The sequence below is a fragment of the Natrix helvetica genome (assembly GCF_964273705.1).
Source record: "Natrix helvetica genome assembly, chromosome: 2".
Lineage (NCBI taxonomy): Eukaryota > Metazoa > Chordata > Lepidosauria > Squamata > Natricidae > Natrix > Natrix helvetica.
In genome coordinates, this window is record NC_138552.1 from 786,155 (window position 1) to 809,724 (window position 23,570).

The window sequence follows — 23,570 nt, forward strand, 5'->3', positions numbered from 1 at the left end:
CCTGATTGCTCCGGTCCTGTCCGAGGTCCAGCAAGAATTGAGGTGGGGGGAGGGGAGAAATCCATTCACATGTTTCTCCCTCGGAAGAATTAAGTCAGCAAGAAGTGAGAGTTCAATGGAGAATGTGCCCCCCCCCAGTCCCAATTTAGCCTTTTAATCAGAGAATGGCGGGGGGGGGGGGGGAGGAAATAGTTTGGCCACAAAGTGGGAGCCTTATATTATTAGTGGCAGCCCCTCCCCTCCCTTTGCCCCTCCCCCTTTTCCAGCGGAGGGCTCTCTCTCCCCAGAGGGGGGCTGCTGTTTCTGCTCCCCTCTTATTGGAAGCCGGCAGCTGCTGAAACAGCGTCCAGGAATGGCTGCCCCAGCCCCCCCATCTCCCTCCTGGCCTTCTGCCCCCTGCTTGCCCTGAGAATCTGTGGGCTCCGCTAGGGAAGCCCCCCTTTAAATGGGAAACTGGGCTGGGAGGGAGAGCAGAGAGGGGCCTGTCAAGAAACAACAGGTGGGAACTAATCCAGGAGAGAATCCACTGGGAATTGAGGAGAAACTTCCTAACAGTCAGGACAATTGCGAGCTGCACTGGCTTCCTGTGGTCTATCGGGTGCGTTTCAAGGTTTTGATAACTATCTTTAAAGCGCTCCATGGCTCAGGACCTAGTTACTTGCGGGATCGTATTCTGCCCCATACATCCCTGCGACCAATCCGCTCGCACAGAGAGGGCCTCCTCCAGGTGCCGTCCACTAGACAATGTCGTGGGGCGGCGCCTAGGAGTAGAGCCTTCTCTGTGGCGGGCCCAGCCCTGTGGAATGACCTCCCTCCGGATATTAGGATTACCTCTGACCTCCGCTCCTTTCGTATTAAGCTTAAGACCCACCTATTCCAAGCAGCTGGCCTGGCTCAACTTTGATCTAACCATATCGCTCCTGACGGGTTTTTAACTGGGTATTTTAATTATATTTCTAGGGGTTTTAATACTGTATTTTAATTGTTTTTATTTTTAGCCGACCTCCTCCTTGTGTATGTTTTAGTATATGTCTTTGTTATATGTTTGTTTTGTCCACATATTTATTTCGTATGTTTCGTTGTACGCCGCCCCGAGTCCTTCGGGAGAGGGTGCGGCTAAGAAATAAATATATTATTATTATTATTATTATTATTAATTAACCAGTGGAACTGCTTGCCACCAGAAGTGCTCCATCACTGGAGGCTTTTAAGAAAAGACTGGACAGCCCCTTGCCTGAGGTGGTATAGGGTCTCCTACTTGAGCAGGGGGTTGGACTAGAAGACCTCCAAGGTCCCTTCCAGCTCAATTCTGATTCTGATTCCCCATCAGGGCTGGGTTTTTTGCTGCCGCTGCTCTTGAGGTTATCTCAGAGTCCTTTTCTTGGGTGATTTTGCGAGATAAAAACCCAATTATTAAATCCTCAAAACATGGAGACAAGTCTTGGTCACAATTCAAAAAGGTTTATTTACAGAAAAATGAAAAGCATTTGCAAAGGCGGCCTCCAAGTCTCTTCCCAAGGGGATGGAGTACAAGGAGAGCAAAGAATAGAATTCAAACCATACCTTTTATAGAGTCTACTCCTAAGAAACTCCTCCCGCCTTCCTGCTCATTCATTTATGTCGTTTCTTTCGCCATTCCATATTCTAAACTAAAGGGGCAACTTGACAATTTCTTGAGAGGCCCCTATCTCTTATTTCAGCGATGGCGAACCTTTTTTGGCTCGCGTGCCACAAGTGGGGGGAGCGCAGGGGGGGTCGTGTGCGGGCGTGCCGCACCCATAATGCAATGCACGACCCCCCCAGTGTGCATGCGCGCACAATGCGCGACCCCCCCACACTTTTACATGCTTTTTTCGCCCTCCCCAGGCTTCAGGGGCTTTATAGGAGCCTGGGGAGGGCGAAAAGAGCCTCCCCCCCCCCCCCCCGGAGGCTTCAGGGACTGTCCGGAGGCTTCCCTGACGCCTTCGGAACGCTTAAAACGACCCTGTGTGACTTCCGGTTTGCTCGGAGGGTGGTTTTAAGCGCTCCGAAGGCGTCAGGGAAGCCTCCGGACAGTCCCTGTAGCCTCCGGAGGGCCTCCGGGGGGGGGGCTCTTTTCACCCTCCCCAGGCTCCTATAAAGCCTCGAGCCTGGGGAGGGCGAAAAATGGCTTTTAAAAAGGTGAACTCAGCTGGCCTCGCGTGCCCTGACAAATGGCTCCGCGTGCCACCTGCGCCACACGTGTGCCACAGGTTCGCCATCAGTGTCTTATTTGGTTTTTTCCGGTGTCTTTCGCCTGAGCAGGTGGCTTCCTATCTAACGTGAGACGCCTGTAAACGGCTTGGAATAACAAAGGTTATCTTGTCCTGTTTACTGAACAGCTTTTGTAGTTAGCAAAAACACAGTAACCTGTTACACCTTTCAGGGGAAGAATATAATGGCTTACACGTTTAACGTTGTAAGAGAATAGGAAAGTAACCTTCTAACATTTTATAACAGAGTAACTTAATATCATTTTCTTCAATTTGGACCAAAGCCCCCCTCGATGCAATAAGGACAGAGGCTTTGTGTCGATGCTCTGGGGGCGTCTTCTGGAGGCCTGCCCAAAGGACGTCTCCTGGTCTTTGCCACTGGTTGAAAGAGAAACGGGGACGTCTTCAAAATTCAGAACTTCATAGACGGAGCGGTTCCCTCCCTGCATCCAGGCCAACTCAGAAGGATTCGATCTCTGATTTGGCTTCTCCCTCTTTCTTGGGGGATTGAGCAGAGATTGCCATGCAGGACCTGCCATCCTGGCTTCAGGGGACGGGGTCTTCTGTGGATGGAGCTTCCTCTTCCATGAAACTGGGCTGGGTCCTTGCAGGAGGTTTCCTTAGAGTCTGACTGGCCTAGACCCTCACGATCGGCCTCCCCTGTCCGAAATGGCCGTGGGGTGGAAGTCTCCGTAGTCTCCACTCTTGAGCCCTGTGCTTCAAAACTTAACGGGAGAGACCAGCCCAACGATATACGAACGAACAATCAGAACAGACCTGGAAGGGACCTTGGAGGTCTTCTAGTCCAACCCCCTCCTCAAGCAGGACACCATATTCTATCTGAGACAAGCGGCTGCCCAGTCTCTTCTTAAACTCCTCCAGTGTTGGAGCATCCACAACTTCCTGTGGCAAGTCATTCCTCTGGTTAATTGTTCTAAGTGACAGGAAATTCCTCCTTAATTCCAGGTTGCTTCTCTCCTTGATTAGTTTCCATCCGTTGTTTCTTGTCCTGCCTTCAGGTGCTTTGGAGAAGAGGTTGCCCCCCCCCCCCACTTCTCTGTGACAGGCCCCTCGAGTATTGGAACACGGCTATCATTTCACCCGAGTCCTCTTTTATTTGTCTGAAATGGTTCAGGGTCTTCTGCTTGGGCGGGGGGTGGGGGGGTGGGGGGTGGGGGGGTGGGGGGGGGCTGGACTAGAAAACCTTCCAACCTTTTTCGCTAGGTCTGCAACTATCCCAAGGGGTTAGTCTGCAACCCTCGTTTTCCTGCTTGTGTCCGAGAGGCCTGTTGTGGGACTTGGTGGTCGAGGGGCACAGCAGGTGCTGGGGCTGGAGCAGGGCAGAGTTGAGGCTGGGCCCCTGCTTCTGTCCCCCCCACCCCCACCCTCTCCCGGATGACGAGGACTGTTGGTGGTCAAAGGCCACCGTGGCTCTTCTTGCCACAGGTGGAAGTCGCCTCTCTGACGGTTCCTCCCTTTGCTTCTCTTTCAGGACTCAAAACGGGTGGTGGTCCCTCTGGCCCTTCTGGCAGCACCTTCCACTACACCTTCCACGGAGACCCCCATGCCACGTTCGCCTCCTTCTTTGGGGGCTCCAACCCCTTCGACATCTTCTTCAGCAGCAGCCGGTCCAGGGTCTTCAACGGCTTCGACCACGAGGACATGGACGTGGACGACGACAGCGACGACCCCTTCAGCGCTTTCAGCCGCTTCGGTTTCAACGGTCTGAACGGGGTCCACCGGCGGCACCCGGAGCCCATCCACATGCGCCGGAAGGTGCAGGATCCGCCCGTGGTCCACGAGCTGAAGGTTTCTCTGGAGGAGATCTACCACGGGGCCACCAAGCGGATGAAGATCACCCGCCGGAGGCTGAACCCGGACGGGCGAACGATGCGGACAGAGGACAAGATCCTGAACATCATCATCAAGCGGGGCTGGAAGGAAGGCACCAAGATCACCTTCCCCAAGGAGGGGGACGCCACCCCCGAAAACATCCCGGCCGACATTGTCTTCGTCCTGAAGGACAAGCCCCATGGCCACTTCCGGCGTGATGGGACAAACATCATCTACACGGCCATGATCAGTCTTAAAGAGGTGGGTCCTTGGTTCGAGGTCTGGCGGGGCGGGACGGGTCTCTCGGACTCAGGGCGCTGAGGCAGACGGACAGTCAGGAAGTTTGTTCTAGAAATAGAGAAGTTGAGGGACGCGGTGGCTCAATGGTTAAGGTGCTGAGCCTGTCGATCAGAAACAACGGCAGTTTGGCAGTTCGAATCCCTAGCGCCGCATAACAGAGTGAGCTCCCGTGACTTGTCCCAGCTTCTGCCAACCTAGCAGTTTGAAAGCACGTAAAAAATGCAAGTAAAAAATTAGGGACCACCTTTAGTGGGGAGGGAACAGCGTTCTGTGCGCCTTCGGTGTTTAGTCATTCTGGCCACATGACCACGGAGACGTCTTTGGACAGCGCTGGCTCTTCGGCTTTGAAACGGAGATGACCACCGCCCCCTAGAGTCGAGAACGACTAGCACAGATGTTCGAGGGGAACCTTTACCTTGAAGCTGATGGAACACATTGAGGATTGACCTTGGAGACAACCGGTTGTCTCTCCGTTGGCATTCCTGGGGCCTGGCTCTTCTCTTCCTTTGTGCCTCTCCTGCCTCGCATAGGAGAAAGAGCAGACCGAGGGGTGCAAGATTTGGGGTGCCCAGCAGATTGTCTCCTGTGTGAGGGACTAGTGGCCCTCTGGACCGGGGATCTGAAGGGTCCAGAAGGGGGGAACAAAAGCCAGCATGCTCGGAGGGTCTGTGGAGCTTCTCCAGGTCATGGTGGTCCCAAAGGTGCTTTATTTTTCAAGAGGCCACTGGACTCTCTGGCTTTTCTTTGAAGACCCTCTGGGAAGCTTCTTGGGTGGGAAGCGAAACGTCTTCAGAGAAAAGCCAGAGAGTCCAGGGGCCTCTTGAAAAAAAAGGCACCTTTGGGACCATCACGCTGAGCTCCTCTCGGGCAAGCTGCGGGGACCCGAGTCAGCCCCCGTCTCCAGGGTGGCCAAGAGAGAGCTTCAACCAGGCCCTTCCATCAGGCTCTGCCTTGGCCACCTTGGAGAAGGTGGCTGACTGTCCCCAAGGCTTTAGGAGAAGCCGGCCTTTCTTCGCCTCCCCTGCCCCCCAGGGGGTTTGAGCCAGGGGTCTCCACTCTAGGGGTGGCTCAGAGCCCACCCTCCACTCTGGGCCCACTCGTGCCTTCTTTCCCTTCGCTTCAAGACCCTTCAGGGGGCAAGGGGGGGGACCGATGGGCTTCCTTGGGCCCCACTTTTCCCCCAAAACGGCCCCTCCTGTGAAAAAAATGTAATCCCTCCCCCACCCCGCCCAGGAACAGGGGCCAAGGGGTGTATGTACGTGTGAGCATTGGCTGATTGTTCAGTGCTGCTCCTAAAAAGGTTTGCCAAGTGTGAATTTTTCCGCTTGCGTGCGAGAGACGCTTCTGTTTGTGCCACCTGCCCCCCCCCCTCCCCGGTGCCTCAGTGAGGCTCAGCCCCCCCCCCCCCCCCCCGGCTCTGCTTCTAGGGAATGGAGGCGGTGCTTGCGTTTTTAGGAGAGGGCGCCTGTACAATGGGCCTCTGGTGTCCATGGAGACCTTTAAATCAATCAATCGAGGGTGGAGTACAGTAGTCCTTGACTTATGACCATGGTACAGCCCCACATTTAGGTTGCTAAGTGAAACATTTGCTAGCTGAGCTTTGTCCCATTTTACGACTTTTCTTGCCACGGTTCTTAAGTGAATCGTGGCCGTTTTTAGGTTAGTCACACGGTTGTTAAGTGAACCCGGCTTCCCCATTGACTTTCCTTGTCAAAAAGTCACAAAAGGGGATCATTGCGACCGTCATAAATACGAGTCAGTTGCCCGGCGTCTGAATTTTGATCATGTGATTGTGGGGACACCGCAACGCTCGCAAAGTTTGAAAAATGGTCATTGCTTTTTTCAGTGCCGTTATAACTTTGAACCGTCACTGAATGAACAGTTGTAAGTCAAGGACTACTTGTGCTGCAGCCCCCTCCCTCCCTCGGCCTCTGCAGTCTTCTCCCAGCTCCCTGCTGTTGCCCTTGGGGGGTCCCAGCCGCACCCAGGGACGGAAACCCTCTTCTCCTGAACTGCTCCCCACCCCCACCAACTCCTCCCTTGCTCGGGGACTCCCAGGGAAGGGAATCCGGCAGGTGGGAGACACGGACGAGGAAAGATCCCAGGAAAGATTAAGGGGCCCTCGGCTCCCCTGGAGCAGCTTCTGGGCTCCCTGCGCTTGCCCTTGGGGTCCTCTTGCTCAGAGAAGGGAGGGGCTGGGGAGGCCGGCTGCCCAGCTGCCCAGTGGCCTTTGGCCAGGTGGCCACAAGGGAGAACGGCCCGGACGAGACTCCCCGCTGGGGAGGGAAGAGATTTCCTACCTGATCCTGACGCTGCTGAGATGGGACTCGCCATGTGCGGCTGAAGGGAGGGGGGGGCAGGAAGAATTGGAGGTGGGGGTGGGAGGCAGTGGGGAGGCGGAGGCCTTTCTGGGCAGCCGATTGATCCCCAGGAACGTTTCTCTGTGCAGAAACGAGACTCCACCAAGAAAAGATACATTGAGAATCTCTAAGCAGTCTCCCTGATCGTTCCTCACTTGCAGACAGAATCTTGCCAAACGGAAAGAGGTTATTTGCGCACTCTGGGAACTCTCAGGGAGGAGCTGTCTTCCCTCTCTTTCTCCCACCTAAATTTATTCATCCCCGTCAGGATCCAAAAACTAAAACAAGACACATTGTGAGTCTTCCAAGTAGATTTTTTAAAAATGGTTCCTCAGCCATAGATGGAATCTTGCCAAACTGAAGCATGCTAACCCTCCCATAAGGCATATATTCTGGGAACTGTCAAGGAGGCGCCTTCTTCACCCTCTTTCTCTCACACAGTGTGTCTGAACCGAGTTGTCTCTTGCTCCTCCGGAAGGCACTTCCTCCCTCTCCGGAATCCAGACCACATTCCATCACAGGGGAGCCTTGGAGGCCAGGGGGTCAAGAGGGGGGCACTGGTGGTGCCTGGTTTGGGTCAGCTGATTAATCCTGCTGAGGACCTCAAGGTGGACCTTCCTTCCTTCCTTCCTTCCCAGGCTGGGTCACAGCAGTGCTCGCTTTTTGGCAGCTGAGGGGGTCAGCTGTGGGCAAAAAATAACCCAGTGTTGGGCCCTCCTGGGCCTTGTGGAAGCTGGCAGGAGCAGCAGCACTCCAAAGTTTCCACTTCTGGAAGTTGGCCCAGGCAGGAGGAGGGCGAAGGCCTCGGGGGGGCTCCTGCACTGCCAGCCTTGGAGGCTGCCGGCTGCCCACCGCTTGCCCGGACAGACTGTGAAGCCCGCAGAAGGCTGGTTCCCTGGTTCTGCCAGCTCCACCCCACCCCCCCCACCCCCCACCCCAAAGGCCTGGGGCTATAGGAGGCCACCAAGACCCATCCTCACATGGCAGGGGTCCCCAAACCTGGCAACTTTAAGGGAAGAAGGAGAGGGGGAAGGAAGGAAGGAAGTAGAGAAGGGAGGGAGGGAGGGAGAAAAGACGGTTACAACAGGCGCTAGGGATGGTAAATAAAGCAACACAAAATGTATGTTATAATCTACTCAATGGAATAGCAAATGTGTAAGAATGACAAATATAAAGAAGAATAACAATTATGTGAAGGTATAGTTTAAAATGGTATGTAAAGGAAAAGAAAAGAAAGGAAAGACTCATCCTTATAGGACAGAGGCCTTCAGACTTGGCAACTTTAAGACTTGTGGACTTCAACTCCCAGAATTCTCCACAAGCCTTAAAGTTGCCAGGTTTGAAGGCCTCTGTCTGACGGTCTTGCCAGGGCCTGAGGATGGTGCCCCCAAGGTGCCCTGCTCTGGGCCGCCTGCTGGTCTGCTTCCTGCTGGCATGGCATAGCGCAGGAGTGGGCAGTGAGAGCAACTTTAGGCCCTCTGGACTTCAACACCCAGAGGTTGCCCTTAGGGATTCCGGGCCTTGCAGTCCCCCCGTCCTACAAGTTGCCATCGTTGCCCACCCCTGGCATAGTGGCACCTACGACCTCGAGTGACCTGCTCCAGCTGTTCCCTGTGGCCGCCTCACCCCCCCTTCTCTTCTCTCCCCCTCTCTGGTAGGCGCTGTGCGGCTGCACCGTCAACATCCCCACGGTGGACGGGCGCGTCATCCCCCTGCCCTGCAGCGACATCATCAAGCCGGGCACCGTGAAGCGGCTGCGAGGGGAGGGGCTGCCTTTCCCCAAGGTGCCCTCCCAGCGCGGAGACTTGATTGTGGAGTTCAAAGTCCGCTTCCCCGACAGAATAGCCCCCCAGACCCGCCAAATCCTCAAGCAACACCTGCCCTGTTCTTAGAGCTGCCAGGCCGGGCCTCGCCTGCCCACCTCACGCGCTCGCTCTCTCTCTCTGCCAGTCGGCTTGCTCTCCGAGTAGCAGCCACACTTCATGCTGTGCCACGTTGCACCTGGCCTGGGGGCTCCCCTGGGACCCTCCTGCCTCTTGCTGCAAGCCGAGTCCTCCCCCTCCTCCTCCTGCAAGGGGCCCTCTCTGCCCTGACCCCCCCCTCCTCCTCCTCCGGCAGCTTCGAGAGGTCCCCATTTTTGGATCTGGTGTCCCTGCTTTGCGTGAGTCTCGGGGTCCACTCCCTTCTCCTAGAGCCGGGGAGGGTCTCCCCAAATTTTGCCAAGGACCCCAGAGCCCTGTAAATAGAAGCCCTTCCTCCTCTGCTGCCCTGCCTGCTCTTTCTGGATTGCGCCTCCCCAGAGCAGCCGGTGGGGGTCGCAATGCCAGCCTGGTCCTACGAGGCAGGAGCTGGAAGACCCTTTCCTGTTTTGGGCCCTGTTTTGGGCCCCCTCCGCCTCCCTTCTGTTTCTGGGCACACAGAGACCCTGTGATGTTGGCCGGACAGACCACCTCCAGCAAGCTTTGGAGTCACAACAAGGGCCTGCCATTCAAGGGCGCTTTGGACTTTGTATTCGAATAGAACCTTCATGAGGACTAACCTCTTCTCGGCTGTGTTGGCTTTTCATCTGAATCCTGGGGAAGGGCTGGCGGGAGTGGCCCCGGATGGCTCCCTGGGGAAGGGGAGAAGGAGGGTGGGCTACACCCAGCCCTGCCGGAGCCTGGGAGAGGGTCTTGGTATCGTCTGATGTTGATGGGGGGAGGGGTGTTGTTGTGTGTTTCCTGGGAGGTGGGCGAAGGGCTGTGGGCACCGGGGGGGTCGAGAGGCGGCCTTTATTTTCACTTTTCAGAGGGAGAATTTTCAAGAAACGTTTCTTCATCCTTGACCATTACGTTGTGTTTTGGGCCAGTGCTGGCAGGGAGGCTGGGTCTGCGGGGGTGGGGGGCTTTGGGGGAGGGGAGATAAGGGCCCGAGGGGCTTTGCAGGGCGGCATCTTCTCATCTTCTCCCCCCTCCTCCCCTCCCAAGTTAAAATCTTCGGTCAAGGCTCTTCTATGGGTGGGTGGGTGGGGGGCTTTCCACCCACTCTTTTTAGTCTGAATTTTCTCTTGACTGAAACTTAGAGGTGCTTCCTTGGGGGTCCCCTCAGTCTCTCCCTGCCAAGGCCCCCACCGGGTTGACCCTCCTTTGGGCTGGGTGGGGGGAGCTGAGGGGGCACCCCCAGCCACTCCCTGTATAGGGAACACAACCGAGCGCTTCCCTTCCGTCGAGGCGGACGATGGTTTGGGACCCAGGACTGGCCAACTGCCTGGATCCCCCCCCCTCCCTCCCTCCCTCCCTCCCTCCCTTTGGGCACCCTCCGGGGTGTGCGTGCGTGGGTGTGTTTTCCCCATACGTGGGCTGCTGACCCGGCGGCCCGAGATGAGGGAGGGTGGAGGGGCCTTGCCTTGCCTGGTGCCCCCGTTTCAGGGAGACCCCGGGTGGTTTTATAGCGTTTTTTTGGAATTTCTCCTTTTGTAATGTCCTGTATTAATATTTAAAAAAAATAAAGTATTTTAAAAACAGGGGTTTGTGTTGTCTGTGAAGCTCCAGGATGGGCCCCCGACTTTTGCCAGGAGCCCTGCAGGGAGAGGCCCCCCTCGGGGACTTACCAGGCGCTGGCTGCCTGTGGGGGGGGGGGCAGAGAAGGGCTGGCCGGGCTCCTTGCAAGAGGGGGGCACAGAGCCCCTCCCTCTCTTTTGTCATCCAAAATCCAAATTCTCACGGAAAGTCCTCGGCTTACCACAGTTCATTTAGTGACTTGTTACAACAGCACAGAAAAAAGTGACTGATGGCCGACTTTCACAGTTGTGAGACCCTTGTGGCAGAATCTCCCTGGTCACGTGGTCAGAAGTCAGATGCTTGGCAAACTGCTCACACTTATGACGGTCGCAGGGTCCCAGGCTCACGGGATCCCCTTTTGCAACCTTCTGACAAGCAAAATCAATCTGGGGAAGCCGGGTTCACTTAACAACCGTGTTGCTATCTTAACGGCTGCAGTGACTCACTTAACAACCATGGCAAGAAAGGTTGTTGTATAAAGGGGCAAAATTCACATGGCAGCTGTCTCGCTTAGCCACACAGAAATGTCCGGTCCCATTGTGGTCGTACGTTGAGGACCCCCTCTGCCAAGGAGTGTCCTTAGACCCCGTCACCTCTTCTGTCTGGTCCCCCCAGGAGAGGAGGGGGAGAATAAGGAAGCCAATCCAGAAATAAAGAGAGTTACGACAATTTTGACCAAGGACAAAGGGGCTTCCCCATGAAATGATTCATGGAGCCTTGAATTGGCCCTTGCCCCCCCCCCAGGACAACGCTGCCCATTTGGGGAGCTGCCGATGGGCCTTGCGGGCTCCCCGTCCCCTTCTCCCCAACGGATCCCTCCTGGCCGCCCACCCCACCACCGGCCTCGGCTCTCCGCTGGGTTGAAAAACATTTCTAATGGAGGATGCGCCTGGAGAGGAGGGAAAAATCTCTCCAGATCAGGACTGCTGTAATACCATTCCCACCCCAGCGCCCCCCCACCCCACCCCCAATGCCTGGCCAAAGCCTCCCAGTCTTCTCCTTGTAGGGGACGCGTTCCTGTGCGGAGTCCCCCCTCCCCTCCCCCGCAAGGACAATATCCAGGGCTGAGAGGGGGGGGGAGGTCAGCCCAGCAGCCCAGTGACTGGTGGAAGAGCCAGAGCCGAAGGGGCTTGCTGGGGGTTCTGCATTCGTTGTCCCGGAGGAAAGGGGACAACGGTCAGTGGGCTCCCCCAGGGTCCATTCTTGGCCCAGGTGATCTGTCCTCTTGGCCCGACTCAGAGGATGGAACGGGGAAGGGAAAATGCCACTCGGGACACAAATCCTGACTCAGGATGACCTCACAGGGCTGCATCAGGGAGCCAAATCCAGTAGGGTGATTTTAAGAGCTCCTGGGGGGTGTGTGTGGGTGGGAGGGCAGCTGGGGGGGCCACAATGGGGAGGATGACTAGCAGACCCCCAGCTGGGGATGAGCAAGCAGGGTGATGCGGCAGCTGAAGGACCAACAGAAATACCACATCCAGCTGTGGGAGATCCGTTTCTGCTGCTTAGACCTTGGGGAACGTCCTGTGTCCAGTGCTAGCTAAAGCCAGCCTTCATAAGGCAGAGGAGTAGAGGAGGGAAGAGAAGAGAAGAGGGGGAAGAGAAGATGGATAGCGTAGGGAAGAGCAGGGTAGAGTGGGATAGAGTAGCGTAGAAGAGTTAAAAGAACAGAGCAGAAGGTCGAAAAGAGGAGAAACGGAAAAGAGCTCAGAGGTCTGGCAGTCCTGTCAGCTGAGCCCTGTTGCCTTGACAGGAGTTCATTTATTTCATTTCATTTATTGGATTTGTCAACCGCTCCCTCTCCCCAAGGGGACTCGGGTGGATCCCCAGGGTGGATTCTGGTGTAGAAAAGAGCCACTTGAGGTGGGAGGTTCAGGTGCTTGCCGAGAAATCTGGAGACGGTGGAATCTAGGCCTCTCTTAAACATGAAAGCTGGCTGGAAAACCTTGGGTGGTTTTATGGGGGTGGAGGTCAATTTGCGGAGTCTTTCTTGGGGGGGGGGGGAGCCACTGGTGCTTCTTCCAATTAATCAGTAAATCAGCGTGGTCTCCCAGAGTTGTGCGTCTCCATCACTGGAGGTTTAAAAGAAAAAATTGGACAATCATTTGTCTGAAATGGTATATAGGGGTCCCCTGTTTCAGGCGGAGTCAGACTAGAAGACCTCCAAGGTCCCTTTCAGCTCTAGGATTCCAAGTCCACCTATTTTAAAGAATGCGGGTGGAGGAATTCTGGGAGTTGAAGTCAGAGAGAGACCCAAACTGGAACTAAGGAGGAACTTCCTGACAGAGAGAACCATGAATCAACGGCAAAGATTACATCCCAGAGCTGTGGGCTCTTCCTTGGATGGCCATTTATCTGTGATGGAGTAAGGACTCCTGCCTTGGGCAGAGGGTTAGACTAGAAGACCTCCAAGTCTTCTATGCAGAGGGATTCAATCAAGATCAAGGGAGGTAATAAGACCACTCTGTAAAGCCTTAGTAAGGCCAGACCTAGAGTACTGCATCCAGTTTTGGTTGCCACGATAGAAAAAAAGATGTTGAGACTCTGGAAAGAGCGCAGAGAAGAGCAACCAGGAGGATGAGGGGACTGGAGGCTAAAACATACAACGGAAAGGTACAGGAACTGGGCATGGCTAGTGTAGGGAAGAGAAGGACCAGGGGAGACAGGAGAGCAGTCTTCCAATAGTTGAGGGGCTTCCACAGAGAGGAGTTGGAGGTCAAGCTATTCTCCAAAGCACCTGAAGGCCAGACAAAGAATAATGGATGGAAATGGATCCAGGAGAGATTCAACCTGGAAATAAGGAGAAATTTGTGACAATGAGAACAATCAATCCATGGAATAGAAGTTGCCTTCGGGGGTTGTGGGAGCTTCATCACTTGAGACTTTCAAGAAGAGATTGGACTGCCATTCGTCAGAAATGGGGTAGGGTCTCCTGCTTGGGCGGTGGGTTGGACTAGATGACCTATAGGGTCCCTTTCAACTCTGCTAATCTGATATGCCTTGTATATAGTCAGAGCCTGCAACTTCCGGCTCTTGCTCTCTGTCTCAGTGCTCTGCCGCCCTCTGGTGGCCAAAGAGATACTGGTGAGAAACTCCAGGAGCAGCAGGAGAGAAAGGCAGAACCTGCCCAAAAGTCTTGTACTCTCTGCTCCTGTATGAGGAGGCTCTACTTAGTTCTCAGGGCCAATCGGAGAAAACAAAAAACAAAAACTCCGTGTCTATGGAGATTCTCCGTCATCCAGGTCATGGTTGTCCCAAAGGTGCTTTTTCAAGAGGCATGTCAGAGTTTTGGCAGTGTGGCTATTATGATGATGAGATAAGCCCAGGAGATAAACACAGAACACAGAGCCCTTTAGACAATAAACAGGGGTTTATATACAAATACATACAGGCGTAAAGGTGGTAGATAAAAATCCCTTACCACACAGCTCGGGCACAAGGAGAGAACATGAGATGGAGGATGAGAGAGAGAGAGAGGCCCTCTAATACCCAACCACCTGTCTACATAGACACCTCCCATGCAATGGGTTCTCCTCCTTGCATCATCTTACAAATTACAGCTTACAATCTTACATCAGATGGCAGCTATTAAATCCTCAGTGCCTCACAAGGCAACTGGAGTCTCTGGATTTTCTTTGAAGAAGTTTCGCTTCTCATCCAAGAAGCTTCTTCAGCATCTTCAGAGCTGAAGCTCCTCCTTGGATCAGAAGGGAAAATTCTTCAAAGAAAACCCAGAGAGTCCAGTTGCCTCTTGAAAAAACACCTTCAGACAACTAGAAGTTGGACTAGAAGACCTCCAAGGTCCCTTCCAACTCTGCTATTGTATTGTATTGTATTGTATTGTATTGTATTGTATTGTATTGTATTGTATTGTATTGTATTGTATAACTGCACGTGTCTCGTGTGGAGGCTGGCAGGGTGCAGGGCAGATGACGGGCAAGCCATGCAACCAGCAGGCCTCACCCAAAGCATAGTTCCTGTCAGTCAAGCAACTCCAGTTGGGGGGGAGAGCAAAAGAGGAGCACTGCCCTCCCCTGAGTGAGGCTTCCCCCAGCCTCCTCTCCTCCTGCAGGGGTCTGGGGAGCTGGCTCTGCCGATTGGCCTGGCGATCCAAAAGAGAGGACCACTCTGGAAGTGGCTGCTGGACTATTTTGCTGACACCCCCCCCCCCGACCTTTTAATTCATATCATTGTACTTTTATTGTTTAGGTTTATTGTTTCATTGCTTTGCTATTATGTTTGCATTTTGTTTTTTCATTTTTCTGTTTTACTCTTGTGAGACACCAAAAGTACAGTACTCCCAGGGCAGGGGTGAAATTCAGCAGGTTCTGACAGGTTCTGGAGAACTGGTAGCAGAGAACCGGCAAATGCCACCGGTGGCTGGCCCCAGAGTGGGGAGGGAATGGGGATTTTGCAGCATCCTTCCCCTGCCACGCCCACCAAGCCACGCCCCCAGAACCGGTAGTAAGAAAATTCAAATTTCACCACTGCCCCAGGGGGAAGGTGGGTGGCAAATAAATTTAACAAACAGACAAACATATGGATGGCTCAACCCTGGCTAAGATGCTGCTGTCCTAATTTCGGGAAGGGTTGCCACCTTCCTCCCCATCCTCGTCAATCATTGACTTCAGAGAATAAGACGAAGAGCCTGCAAAAAAGAACAGGAAGGGGCTCCCACTCAGAAGGGTCCCCGTGTGCTGCAGGGTTTGCACAATGCATGAAGCTGGGGCTGCCCCAAGTGCTGCACACTCACCGCGGTGCACACGCCGGACGGGCTCCAGCGTTAAGCCACACCGGAGGGACGCTTCCTGTCTTAACCGGCTGTGTGAAACCTGACCGGCCGGCCTGCTGCTGAGAAGGGCAAGGCCAGGGTTGGGACAGGCACATCCAACCACTGGGCCTCCAAGCCCTTTGGCCCCAGAGCCGGGGAAGGCTGGGGGAACACCATATAAACCGGATGTGCTTCTTCCTGCTTTTGAGGTCCCCCCTGCTGGAGGAGACAGTGGAAGCTGAGAGATGCTGGAAGGGGATCCTGGGAGCCTGAAAGTGGCCGAAGCTGAGAAATGCTGCACTGGAGACTTTGGCCATCTAACTGCCCGATGGAGGAAGCCACAGGGGGGGATCAGCTGATCCTTTTCCTCCCTGGGAACCAGCCCCTCCCTCGGCTTGGCGGACGGGCTCTATTTTGGCTTCAGCATCTGGTCCATGCCTGGTTGTCTTGGGATGAACCTTTGGCTTTGATTGGCAGGGGTCACTTACTTCATCTGGCCTGGTGGCAGATTTGGAGAATCGTCCGCTGTCCAGGGTTGGCCAGTTGGAGGGGCCTCTAAACCAGAGGTAGGTTCCTACCGGTCCGGACCGGTTCGGCAGAATAGGTAGCAACTTGGCGGCCTGGGTTGCTGCCACGCCCCCCCTGCCCCACCCAGTCACTCCTCACCTCCCGGGCGGCTTCCCTGCCTAAGCTGCCACCTGGTGCTTGCCCTGCACCTCAACTGAACTGCCTCCTCCTGCCTACAGGTAAGCCTTGCTAGCTCCCCCTCCCCGGAGCTTGCTGCCCCCCCCCACTGTCTCCCCCAGGCTCGCAACCTTACCTTCCCCCGCCCCTTCCAGGAGTCCCCACGAGCCCCATTATGGCTCCCAGGGGGCTTCGGGGAGGCCTGCTAGCCCCAAAATAGGGCGTGGGGGGTGCGTAGAAGCCTCCCCGCAGCCCCCTGGGAGCAAAAACGGGAGAAAGAAAGAAATCCTCCCCGTTTGGGGATCCCCAAGGGCATGGAGCAGAGGTTGCAACCTTGGCAACTTTAAGACTTCAACTCCCAGAACTCAGCTCTGCTGGCTGGAGAATTCTGGGAGTTGAAGTCCACAAGTCTTAAAGGTGCCAAGTAAAAGATGTAGAAGTGTTGCAAAGACGATATAAATGTATATTAAAAATAAAAAAATTAATAAAAAAGTTGCCAAGTTTGAATACCTCTGTTCTAAGGGATCAAACTCTACACTCAGCCCAGCCTAAGGGGCCAGCAAGACCCCCCCTCACCCCACCACTGGGGGAAAGATTCTATCTTTAAAGCACATGAAGTCAAAGTGTGTGTGTGTGTGTGTGTGTGTGTGTGTGTGTATCTCCTCAGGGAAGCTGTTCTAAGAAGGCAGGGACATCCCGGGGGAAGGATACTGCAAAATCCCCCTTCCCTCCCAATCAGCCTGGACTCGGGAGGCAGAGAATAGATTGGGGGAGGGGGCAGTCAGAGGTGATATTCTCCAAACTACTCAAAATTTCCACTACTGGTTCGCCAGAACTGGTCAGAACCTGCTGAATCCCACCTGTGACACACCTAGATGGGGAGAAGCCTGGGATTAGTTGCCTGAGGCTACGGCACAACCCATGATCTGCAGTTACCCAACATGGAACCCTGGTTTAGTGCTCACTTTTGGCCTGTGTGTGTGTGTGTGTGTGTGTGTGTGTGTGTGTAGAGGAAACTAGTGTGTTGAGAGAATCCTGAATGTTTTTGATCAATGGATTGTGAAAATACACTGAGAGGCAGTTTTGTCCAGTGGCTAAGTATTGGGCTAAAAACCAGGAGATTCTGTGTTCGAATCCCACCTCTGGCAGTAAAGGCAGCTGGGTGACTTTGGGCCAGTCCTTCCCTCTCAGCCCATCCCACTTCACAGAGTGGTTATTGTGGGGGAGACGCAAAAGAGGAAGGGATATCAGATATAATTACCACCTTGAGTTATTTATAACAATAAGAAAGACAGGATAAAAATAAATAAATAAAATCCAGAAAATAGATTAACTCAGTAAACAATTGCTTTGTCCAAACACAACCATCGAGATCCCATAAATCTGGGCACTGCCTGGCCATAAAAGATGCCAGATGGGTTTTCTAGTTTATAAAAAAGTCCACGGAGATGCTCCGTCCTGGGCAGGCAGCACCCAGAGGTGCTTTTTTTTCAGGAGGCAACTGGACTTCCTTGTTTTTTCTTTGAAGATGTTTCACTTCCCATCCAAGAAGCTTCTTCAGCTCTGACTGGATGGTGGGGAAGGGAAGGATTGATGCTCCTTGCAGACAGCTGGTCATTTGCCTCCTTTGAGAGGGTCCTTGAGGCCACCTGGAGGTTTTATCTGTGTCCTCAGGGTCAGCCGAGTGGTGCAAGTGGCGGTGGAGCCTTCTTGGAACAGCTGAAAGGACCGTGTTGTAGATTGGCAATAGAGGAGCTCATATCCCTCCCCTTCTGTCCAGAGAGGATTGTTCAATTTGGACATCTTTGGCCTCTTTGACCGCTCTTTCAAACCAGCCGTCCTCTCTGTCCAAAATGTGGACTAGGTCAGTGGCGCTTGCGTTGAGTAGCCACCAGGTGGGGGGGGGGGGAAAGCTTTTTGCAAACATTTCTTCTGACTTCTGCTCTCCCGCATTAAAAGTGCTCCTCCGGGAGGGAGCCTGTGGGGGTATTGGGCCAATGCAAAGGGAGGCCCGTCCATGGGGAGGGAAAATGAAGAAGGTAGCAAACCTTTTCAGCACCGAGGGCCCAAACGGGAACATGTGGGCACGCACCGGAGTCCTGAAAGGTGGAAGACCAGCTGGCCGGTGTGCATGCGTGCGCCGGGCACCTGGTTTTTGGATTTCCAGCACGTGCGTGCGCATCAGCCAGCTGGTCTTTGTGTGTGCCGGAGCTCTGGAAACCCGAACACAGGGCAAAGATCAGGAAGAGCAGCTGGCAATGGTGTGCGTGCCCACAGAGAGGGCTCTGTGTGCCACCTTTGGCACGCATGGCCTAGATCCACCATCACGGGCATAGCATATCACACTGCGGGGTTTCTCAACCGAGGTACTTGAAGTTGTGTGGACATCCGTTTCCAGAATCCTAAGAGTTGAAGCCCAAGCGTCTAAAGTTGCCAGGCTTTCTTGAAAATCAGGGTCTCAGTAGGCAGGGAGAGGAGAGGAGAGGAGAGGAGGGAGGGGAAAAATATCATCTGCCACCAGGTCAGTTAGACTCCGAGGGCCCACAGTTTCTGCACGACGATGAGCCCTTCTCACCTGGTCTTCCCAACGAAGCCTTAAAGCAGAACCTCCTCAACCAGAAAAGGGAAAGGAAACTGGGAAGAGGAAGGAGAAGGGCTTTGGGGGCATTCTGAAGAGGGCACCAGTCCCCCACTTTCAATGCCCTCCAGGGCAGTTTGTCTTGACAAGCTCAGCCGCCGATTGATATCCGTGGTATCCCACTCATCCGATTGGTTGTCTCTCAGTGCCACTCATTCAGCTCAAGGGTAAGATGGAAAATGTCCAGATGGTTTGGAACTCAGGCCCTATAATCTGCCCTCCCCCCCCCCGGGTCAGAAACGTTGGCAACGCCCGTGGCTACTTTGCAGCCGAGTTTCCAGGACCTTGGAGAAGTCCAGAGGCCTGGAAGGGGCCTGCATAAGAGCACCGTCCCTGTCCTACCGTCCCCATTTATTTGTACCCATTTCATTCATACTCATCTTCATTCTTATACCTAATATCTTGTAAACGATTGACAAACCAAATAAATCAAATAAAAAATAAAAAGCACTGGCTCCCCAAATCCCCAAATCCATCCTCCTAAAGTTCCTCCTGCCAGGATTTGGGGAGCCAGATTCAGGAATTGGGGCGGGAGGCGGGGGGGGGGGGGCACATAGATCTGTGCTGCTACACTTCCTTCCTCCGGGAGCATCCCCAATGGCCAATGAAGGAGAGGCCCACCCTGTGCCCAGCTTGCCTTGTGATGCACTGCAGGGCTCGGGGCTTCCTCTCTGCTCCTTTTTAACACCTACCTGAAGCTGTTGGGGCCAGGTGGGACTCAGAGCCACACCTGGGCAAAGTGAGCGATGCTGCCGATGCCCTCTTGGGAGGTTGGGAGGCTGCGGGGGGGGGCAGGTGCCTGGATGGGGGACAAGAGGCTCTCAACTGAAGCCTGATCAGACGGAGTGACTGTAAAGTAGGACGTAAAGGGGGAATTGGGCATTAAGTGTGAAACCGACTGGGTCAGGCTGGACAGCCTCTCGGGGCCCCTTTCCTTCTTTTATTAAAAGGCCACATAGGCAGAGTTGCAGCTTGCAAAAGAACGGGAAGCGAGTGCCTAACCCCAGAGTTCAATAGTTCTCACAAGACCACAGGGTTCAGCTAAAGTTCGCTTAGAGACACGTTCTTAGTACCTGTGGCCCAAGACAAAAGGAGAAGCAAGACCCTCTCTACTTATAAGGCTCTTTCCTCAAGGTAACCAATAAGAAGGGAAGTTAAGCATTTCCGTGTACGTTGCTCTTAGAAAGATATATAAGAAGCTGTCTTTTCATAGGTTTTTCTCCAGATGTTAGAAATTGTTATCTCTGTCTGGACCTTTTGGCCAAAATAAAGCTTATCTTGATCTCGCAGTCTCATCTCTTGATTTTCTGCAACAACTGTGGGTCTCTCCCGTGTATCTGGGCCTTTACCGTCCTTCACCTTGGATGGGACTGCATTGCCCCAGCAGACCTCATGTCTAATCTGACCCCCCCCCGCCCCCCTGCTGGGCTCATGACTCCTGCTCCAGGGACAGGTAGCAACTGTGGACTTTGCTCAGCTTTGGGTTGTGCACCACTGTGGGAACAAGGTCGCCATGGTATATGTGCAGATCAGTTTTCCTGATTGGAACACATATATGGAATTTAGGACTGAAATAAATTGAGTATTGAACGCGGGTTGAGCTGGATGCCCACTGGGAGGACCCAATTTAGAAAGCTGTGCTTGCAAAGGCAAAGCAGTGCATAGATATCGAAACCATCTTAACAGGGACTTTCCAAACTGAGGCAGTTACCAGCAGCCTAGGAAACATGTGGTTAAAGCCGTTAAGATAACTCATATTGAAAACACCGCTTAAGCAAGTAGGAGCTAACATAACCATATTAGGCTATATTCATTATGTAACCAATAATAAATCAGAATGCTTTTGTTTCCTGATACGCTGCTAATAAAAGAGGGGTTCAGAACACGCTCTGGGCTCACTCACCTCGAGGAAACCCTTGTGTGTTGTCTTCATTATGAGTAGCCCACCCTGTGCGGGTTGGCAAATCCCGCACACCACTTATAATAATAATAATAATAATAAATTTGGATTTATTAGCCGCTCCCTTTCCGCCCAGGGGTGAACTCCAGCCGGTTCTGACAGGTTCTGGAGAACTGGTAGGGGAAATTTTGAGTAGTTCGGAGAACCAGCAAACGCCAGCTCTGGATGGACCCAGAGTGGGGAGGGAATGGGGATTCTGCAGTATCTTTCCCCTGCCACGCCCACCAAGCCACGCCCACAGAACCAGTAGTAAAAAAAATTGAATTTCACCCCTGCTCATGTCCCCTCCCTTCAGTCGTTCATGCCCTGGTCACCTCCCAGATAGATTACTGCAATGTGCTCTATGTGGGGCTACCCTTGGAGATTATCCGCAACAATGCAGCAGGGTGAGCAGTTCTGGGTTCCCTGGTGCTGTTGTCCATGGAGCCACCCGTGTTACATGAGGTGCGCTTGTTGCTGGTTTGCTTCTGAATCCAATTCAAGGTGTTGGTTACCACCTTGCAAGGCCTTCATGGCCTGGGACCAGGTTCCCCCAGGAGCCGTTGTGCCCCAGTTACATTCTCCCCTCGGCAAAGCAGGACTGAGTTCACTGCAACACACCAAGACCCCGCGGAGACTTCCTGGGTCCCTGCCTGTTCACCCAAGGTGCCGGGGGTTGAGATGTAACCAGCCAAGGCAAGTGGAGGCCCTGGGAAGCCTCTCTGGGTGGGAAAGCAACATTCCAGGAATGGTCTGAGATCCTAAGCGGAGTAGAAATGAAAAGTTCAACAAAAATCTTTATTGCACTACTTTTGAATCCCCCCCCCATTTTTTTTCCATAAATGAAAACCAATAGGAAAAAGGCCAGAACGAATCCAGGACTGGATGGAAATCACTTTCTTTTCTACAATGTCTCAATTGGCCAAGGAGTCCTTTTCTACGGTTATTACGTTTTTAAAAGCAGATTCTCTAACATGTTGGTTTTCCTTCCTGGCATATCCTGGAATGCTTCTGTCAGCAGCAGAATCTCTTTGGCAGACGGTCCAAGCCAGGGAGCCCTGGAAAAGATACCTCAATGCACGAAGACTTCAGATTTCTTCTTCCTTCCTTCCTTCCTTCCTTCCTTCCTTCCTTCCTTCCTTCCTTCCTTCCTCTTCTCTCTCTCTCTCTCTCTTTCTTTCTTTTAAAAATAAGCAGATGCTCCAAAAATAAGCAGATGCTCCTCAACTCCTTTACAAATTAGGAAGAGTATCTGAGTATCTCTTGCTCTGGATTTTTCTATAAATATTTTAGTGTGGCTAATTGTATAACTAACTTTGTATAAACGTTTGCACAAATAATTTGTTACTAGTGTAAAAAAAATCCTCCTTTATTCCAAGATGTAATCTTGGGTTTTGTTCTTTGGTCCCTGGAGAGGAGATTAAAATGTACCAGCCCGTGCCATGTGAAATCTCACAAAAGACAGCCAAGGATTCCTGTCTAAATTCCCCCCCCCCCACCATCAATGGATAGCTTGTTAAGCTTAAGCCACACACACAAAATAACCCCCTACTTAACTATGCAACCTCTGCAATAATATTGCAAGAAGACAAAGTAATGTACATAATTTATTCATATCACAGAGTTTGGGCTCTCTTACTACAGAATTAACAGGAGCCGTTGCGAAGAGGGGGGAGGGGGGGTCCTGGGGTCTGGTCCATGGATTCAGGAATCCCTGGGGAACCTGATGAAAAAGGTGACTCCTCAGTCCTGAAAGGGGCTTCCAGAAACAAGTGGGGTGCACCAGGAAGGCCACACAGTATCTTTTCCACGAACATCTGCTGGTCCTCTGCATCTCAGATTCAGCAGCTCAGCTGGTCTCCCGTTTCTCCTAAATTTTGGGGACTCTTTATCAAGAGACCTGTGCGCTCTCTCCCTTCAGGGGTTCAGGGCTGACTGGGGACCCTCCAGAGACATCAAACCATCCCAAGTCAGGAGGATTCACTTGGGTTGGAACAGCTCCCCGTGGTTTCACAGGAGGAAATGGGACATGGGGGTCTCAAAGATGCCCCTCAAAAGGCAATTGGATTTTCATGACGTCGTCTGTGAAAATGTTGCATTTTCATCCAAGGAGCTTCTTCAGGTCTGACTGAACAGTGGCGGATGGAAGGATTTATATTCTTTGCAGTCCTCTGGTCGTAAGCACGCTCTCTGAGAGTCCCTGAGGCCACTTGGAGGTTTCTCTGTGCCCCCAGGGTCACCTGAGTAGTACCAATGGGTGTGGACCTTCTTGGAACTGCTGAAAGGACTGTGTTGTAAACAGGAGATGGATGGTGTCGTATCCTCCCCCCTGCTGTTGAGGGAGAGCTGTCCAGTTTTTACATGGAAGGCCTTGGGAAGGCCACACTTGGAATCCGGCATTCAGTTTTGGTCATCACAATATAAAAAAAGATGTGGAGACTCTAGAAAGAGTGCAGAGAAGAGCAACAAAGAGGATTAGGGGACTGGAGACTAAAACATATGAAGAACGGTTGCAGGAACTGGGTATGTCTAGTTTAATGAAAAGAAGGACTAGGGGAGACATGATAGCAGTCTTCCAATATCCCAGGGGTTGCCACAAAGAAGAGGGAGTCAAACTATTCTCCAAGGCACCTGAGGGTAGAACAAGAAGCAATGGGTGGAAACTAATCAAGGAGAAATCCAATCTAGAACTAAGGAGGAATTTCCTTACAGTTAAAACAATTAAATCAGTGGAACAGAAGTTGCCTCCAGAAGTTATAAATGCTTCAACACTGGAAGTTTTTAAGAAGAGATTGGATGACCATTTATCTGAAGTGGTGTAGCGTTTCCTGCCAGAGCAGGGGGTTGGACTAGAAGATCTCCAAGGTCCCTTCCAACTCTGTTATTCTATTTTCATATATAGGGTGATGCCTCTTTGACCCCTCTTTCAAACCAGGGGTCCTCTCTGTCCAGAATGTGGACTTCATCTGAGAACCGCTGAATCTTGTCCTGATGGGTTTGCTCTTCTGCGTTGCATTTGTGAAACGGTTGTTTTGTTTCCCCAACATCCGGGTCTGCACATGTCTGGCTGCATCGCACTGCATAGATCACAATGCTCCCTTTGTGTCTGGGGGTCTTGTCCTTGTGGGGGACAAGCTTCTGCCTCTTTGAAAGCCAATGACCAACCTCCAAAGTGCTAAAGGCCCGAAGGCTGCAACGAGTCTAAATCCTTCCATTCTCCGACAGTCAGTTAGAACTGAAGAAGCTTCTTGGATGAGAAGCGAAATGCCTTCAAA

At 52.9% G+C, this 23,570-nt stretch overlaps 1 protein-coding gene across 1 annotated transcript in view; it reads left to right on the top strand.

Moving 5' to 3' along the window:
• DNAJB5 (DnaJ heat shock protein family (Hsp40) member B5) overlaps positions 1–10,226 on the top strand; it is a gene marked incomplete at its 5' end in the record, with an annotated part of 10,666 nt that extends 440 nt beyond the window's left edge. Inside the window, 2 exons of the mRNA XM_081940452.1 lie at positions 3,724–4,325; positions 8,383–10,226. Coding sequence (XP_081796578.1) covers positions 3,724–4,325; positions 8,383–8,616 — 836 coding nt within the window. The 3' untranslated portion in view covers positions 8,617–10,226. The remainder of the gene's footprint in view (positions 1–3,723; positions 4,326–8,382) is intronic.
• Between the last annotated feature and the right edge of the window lie 13,344 nt (positions 10,227–23,570).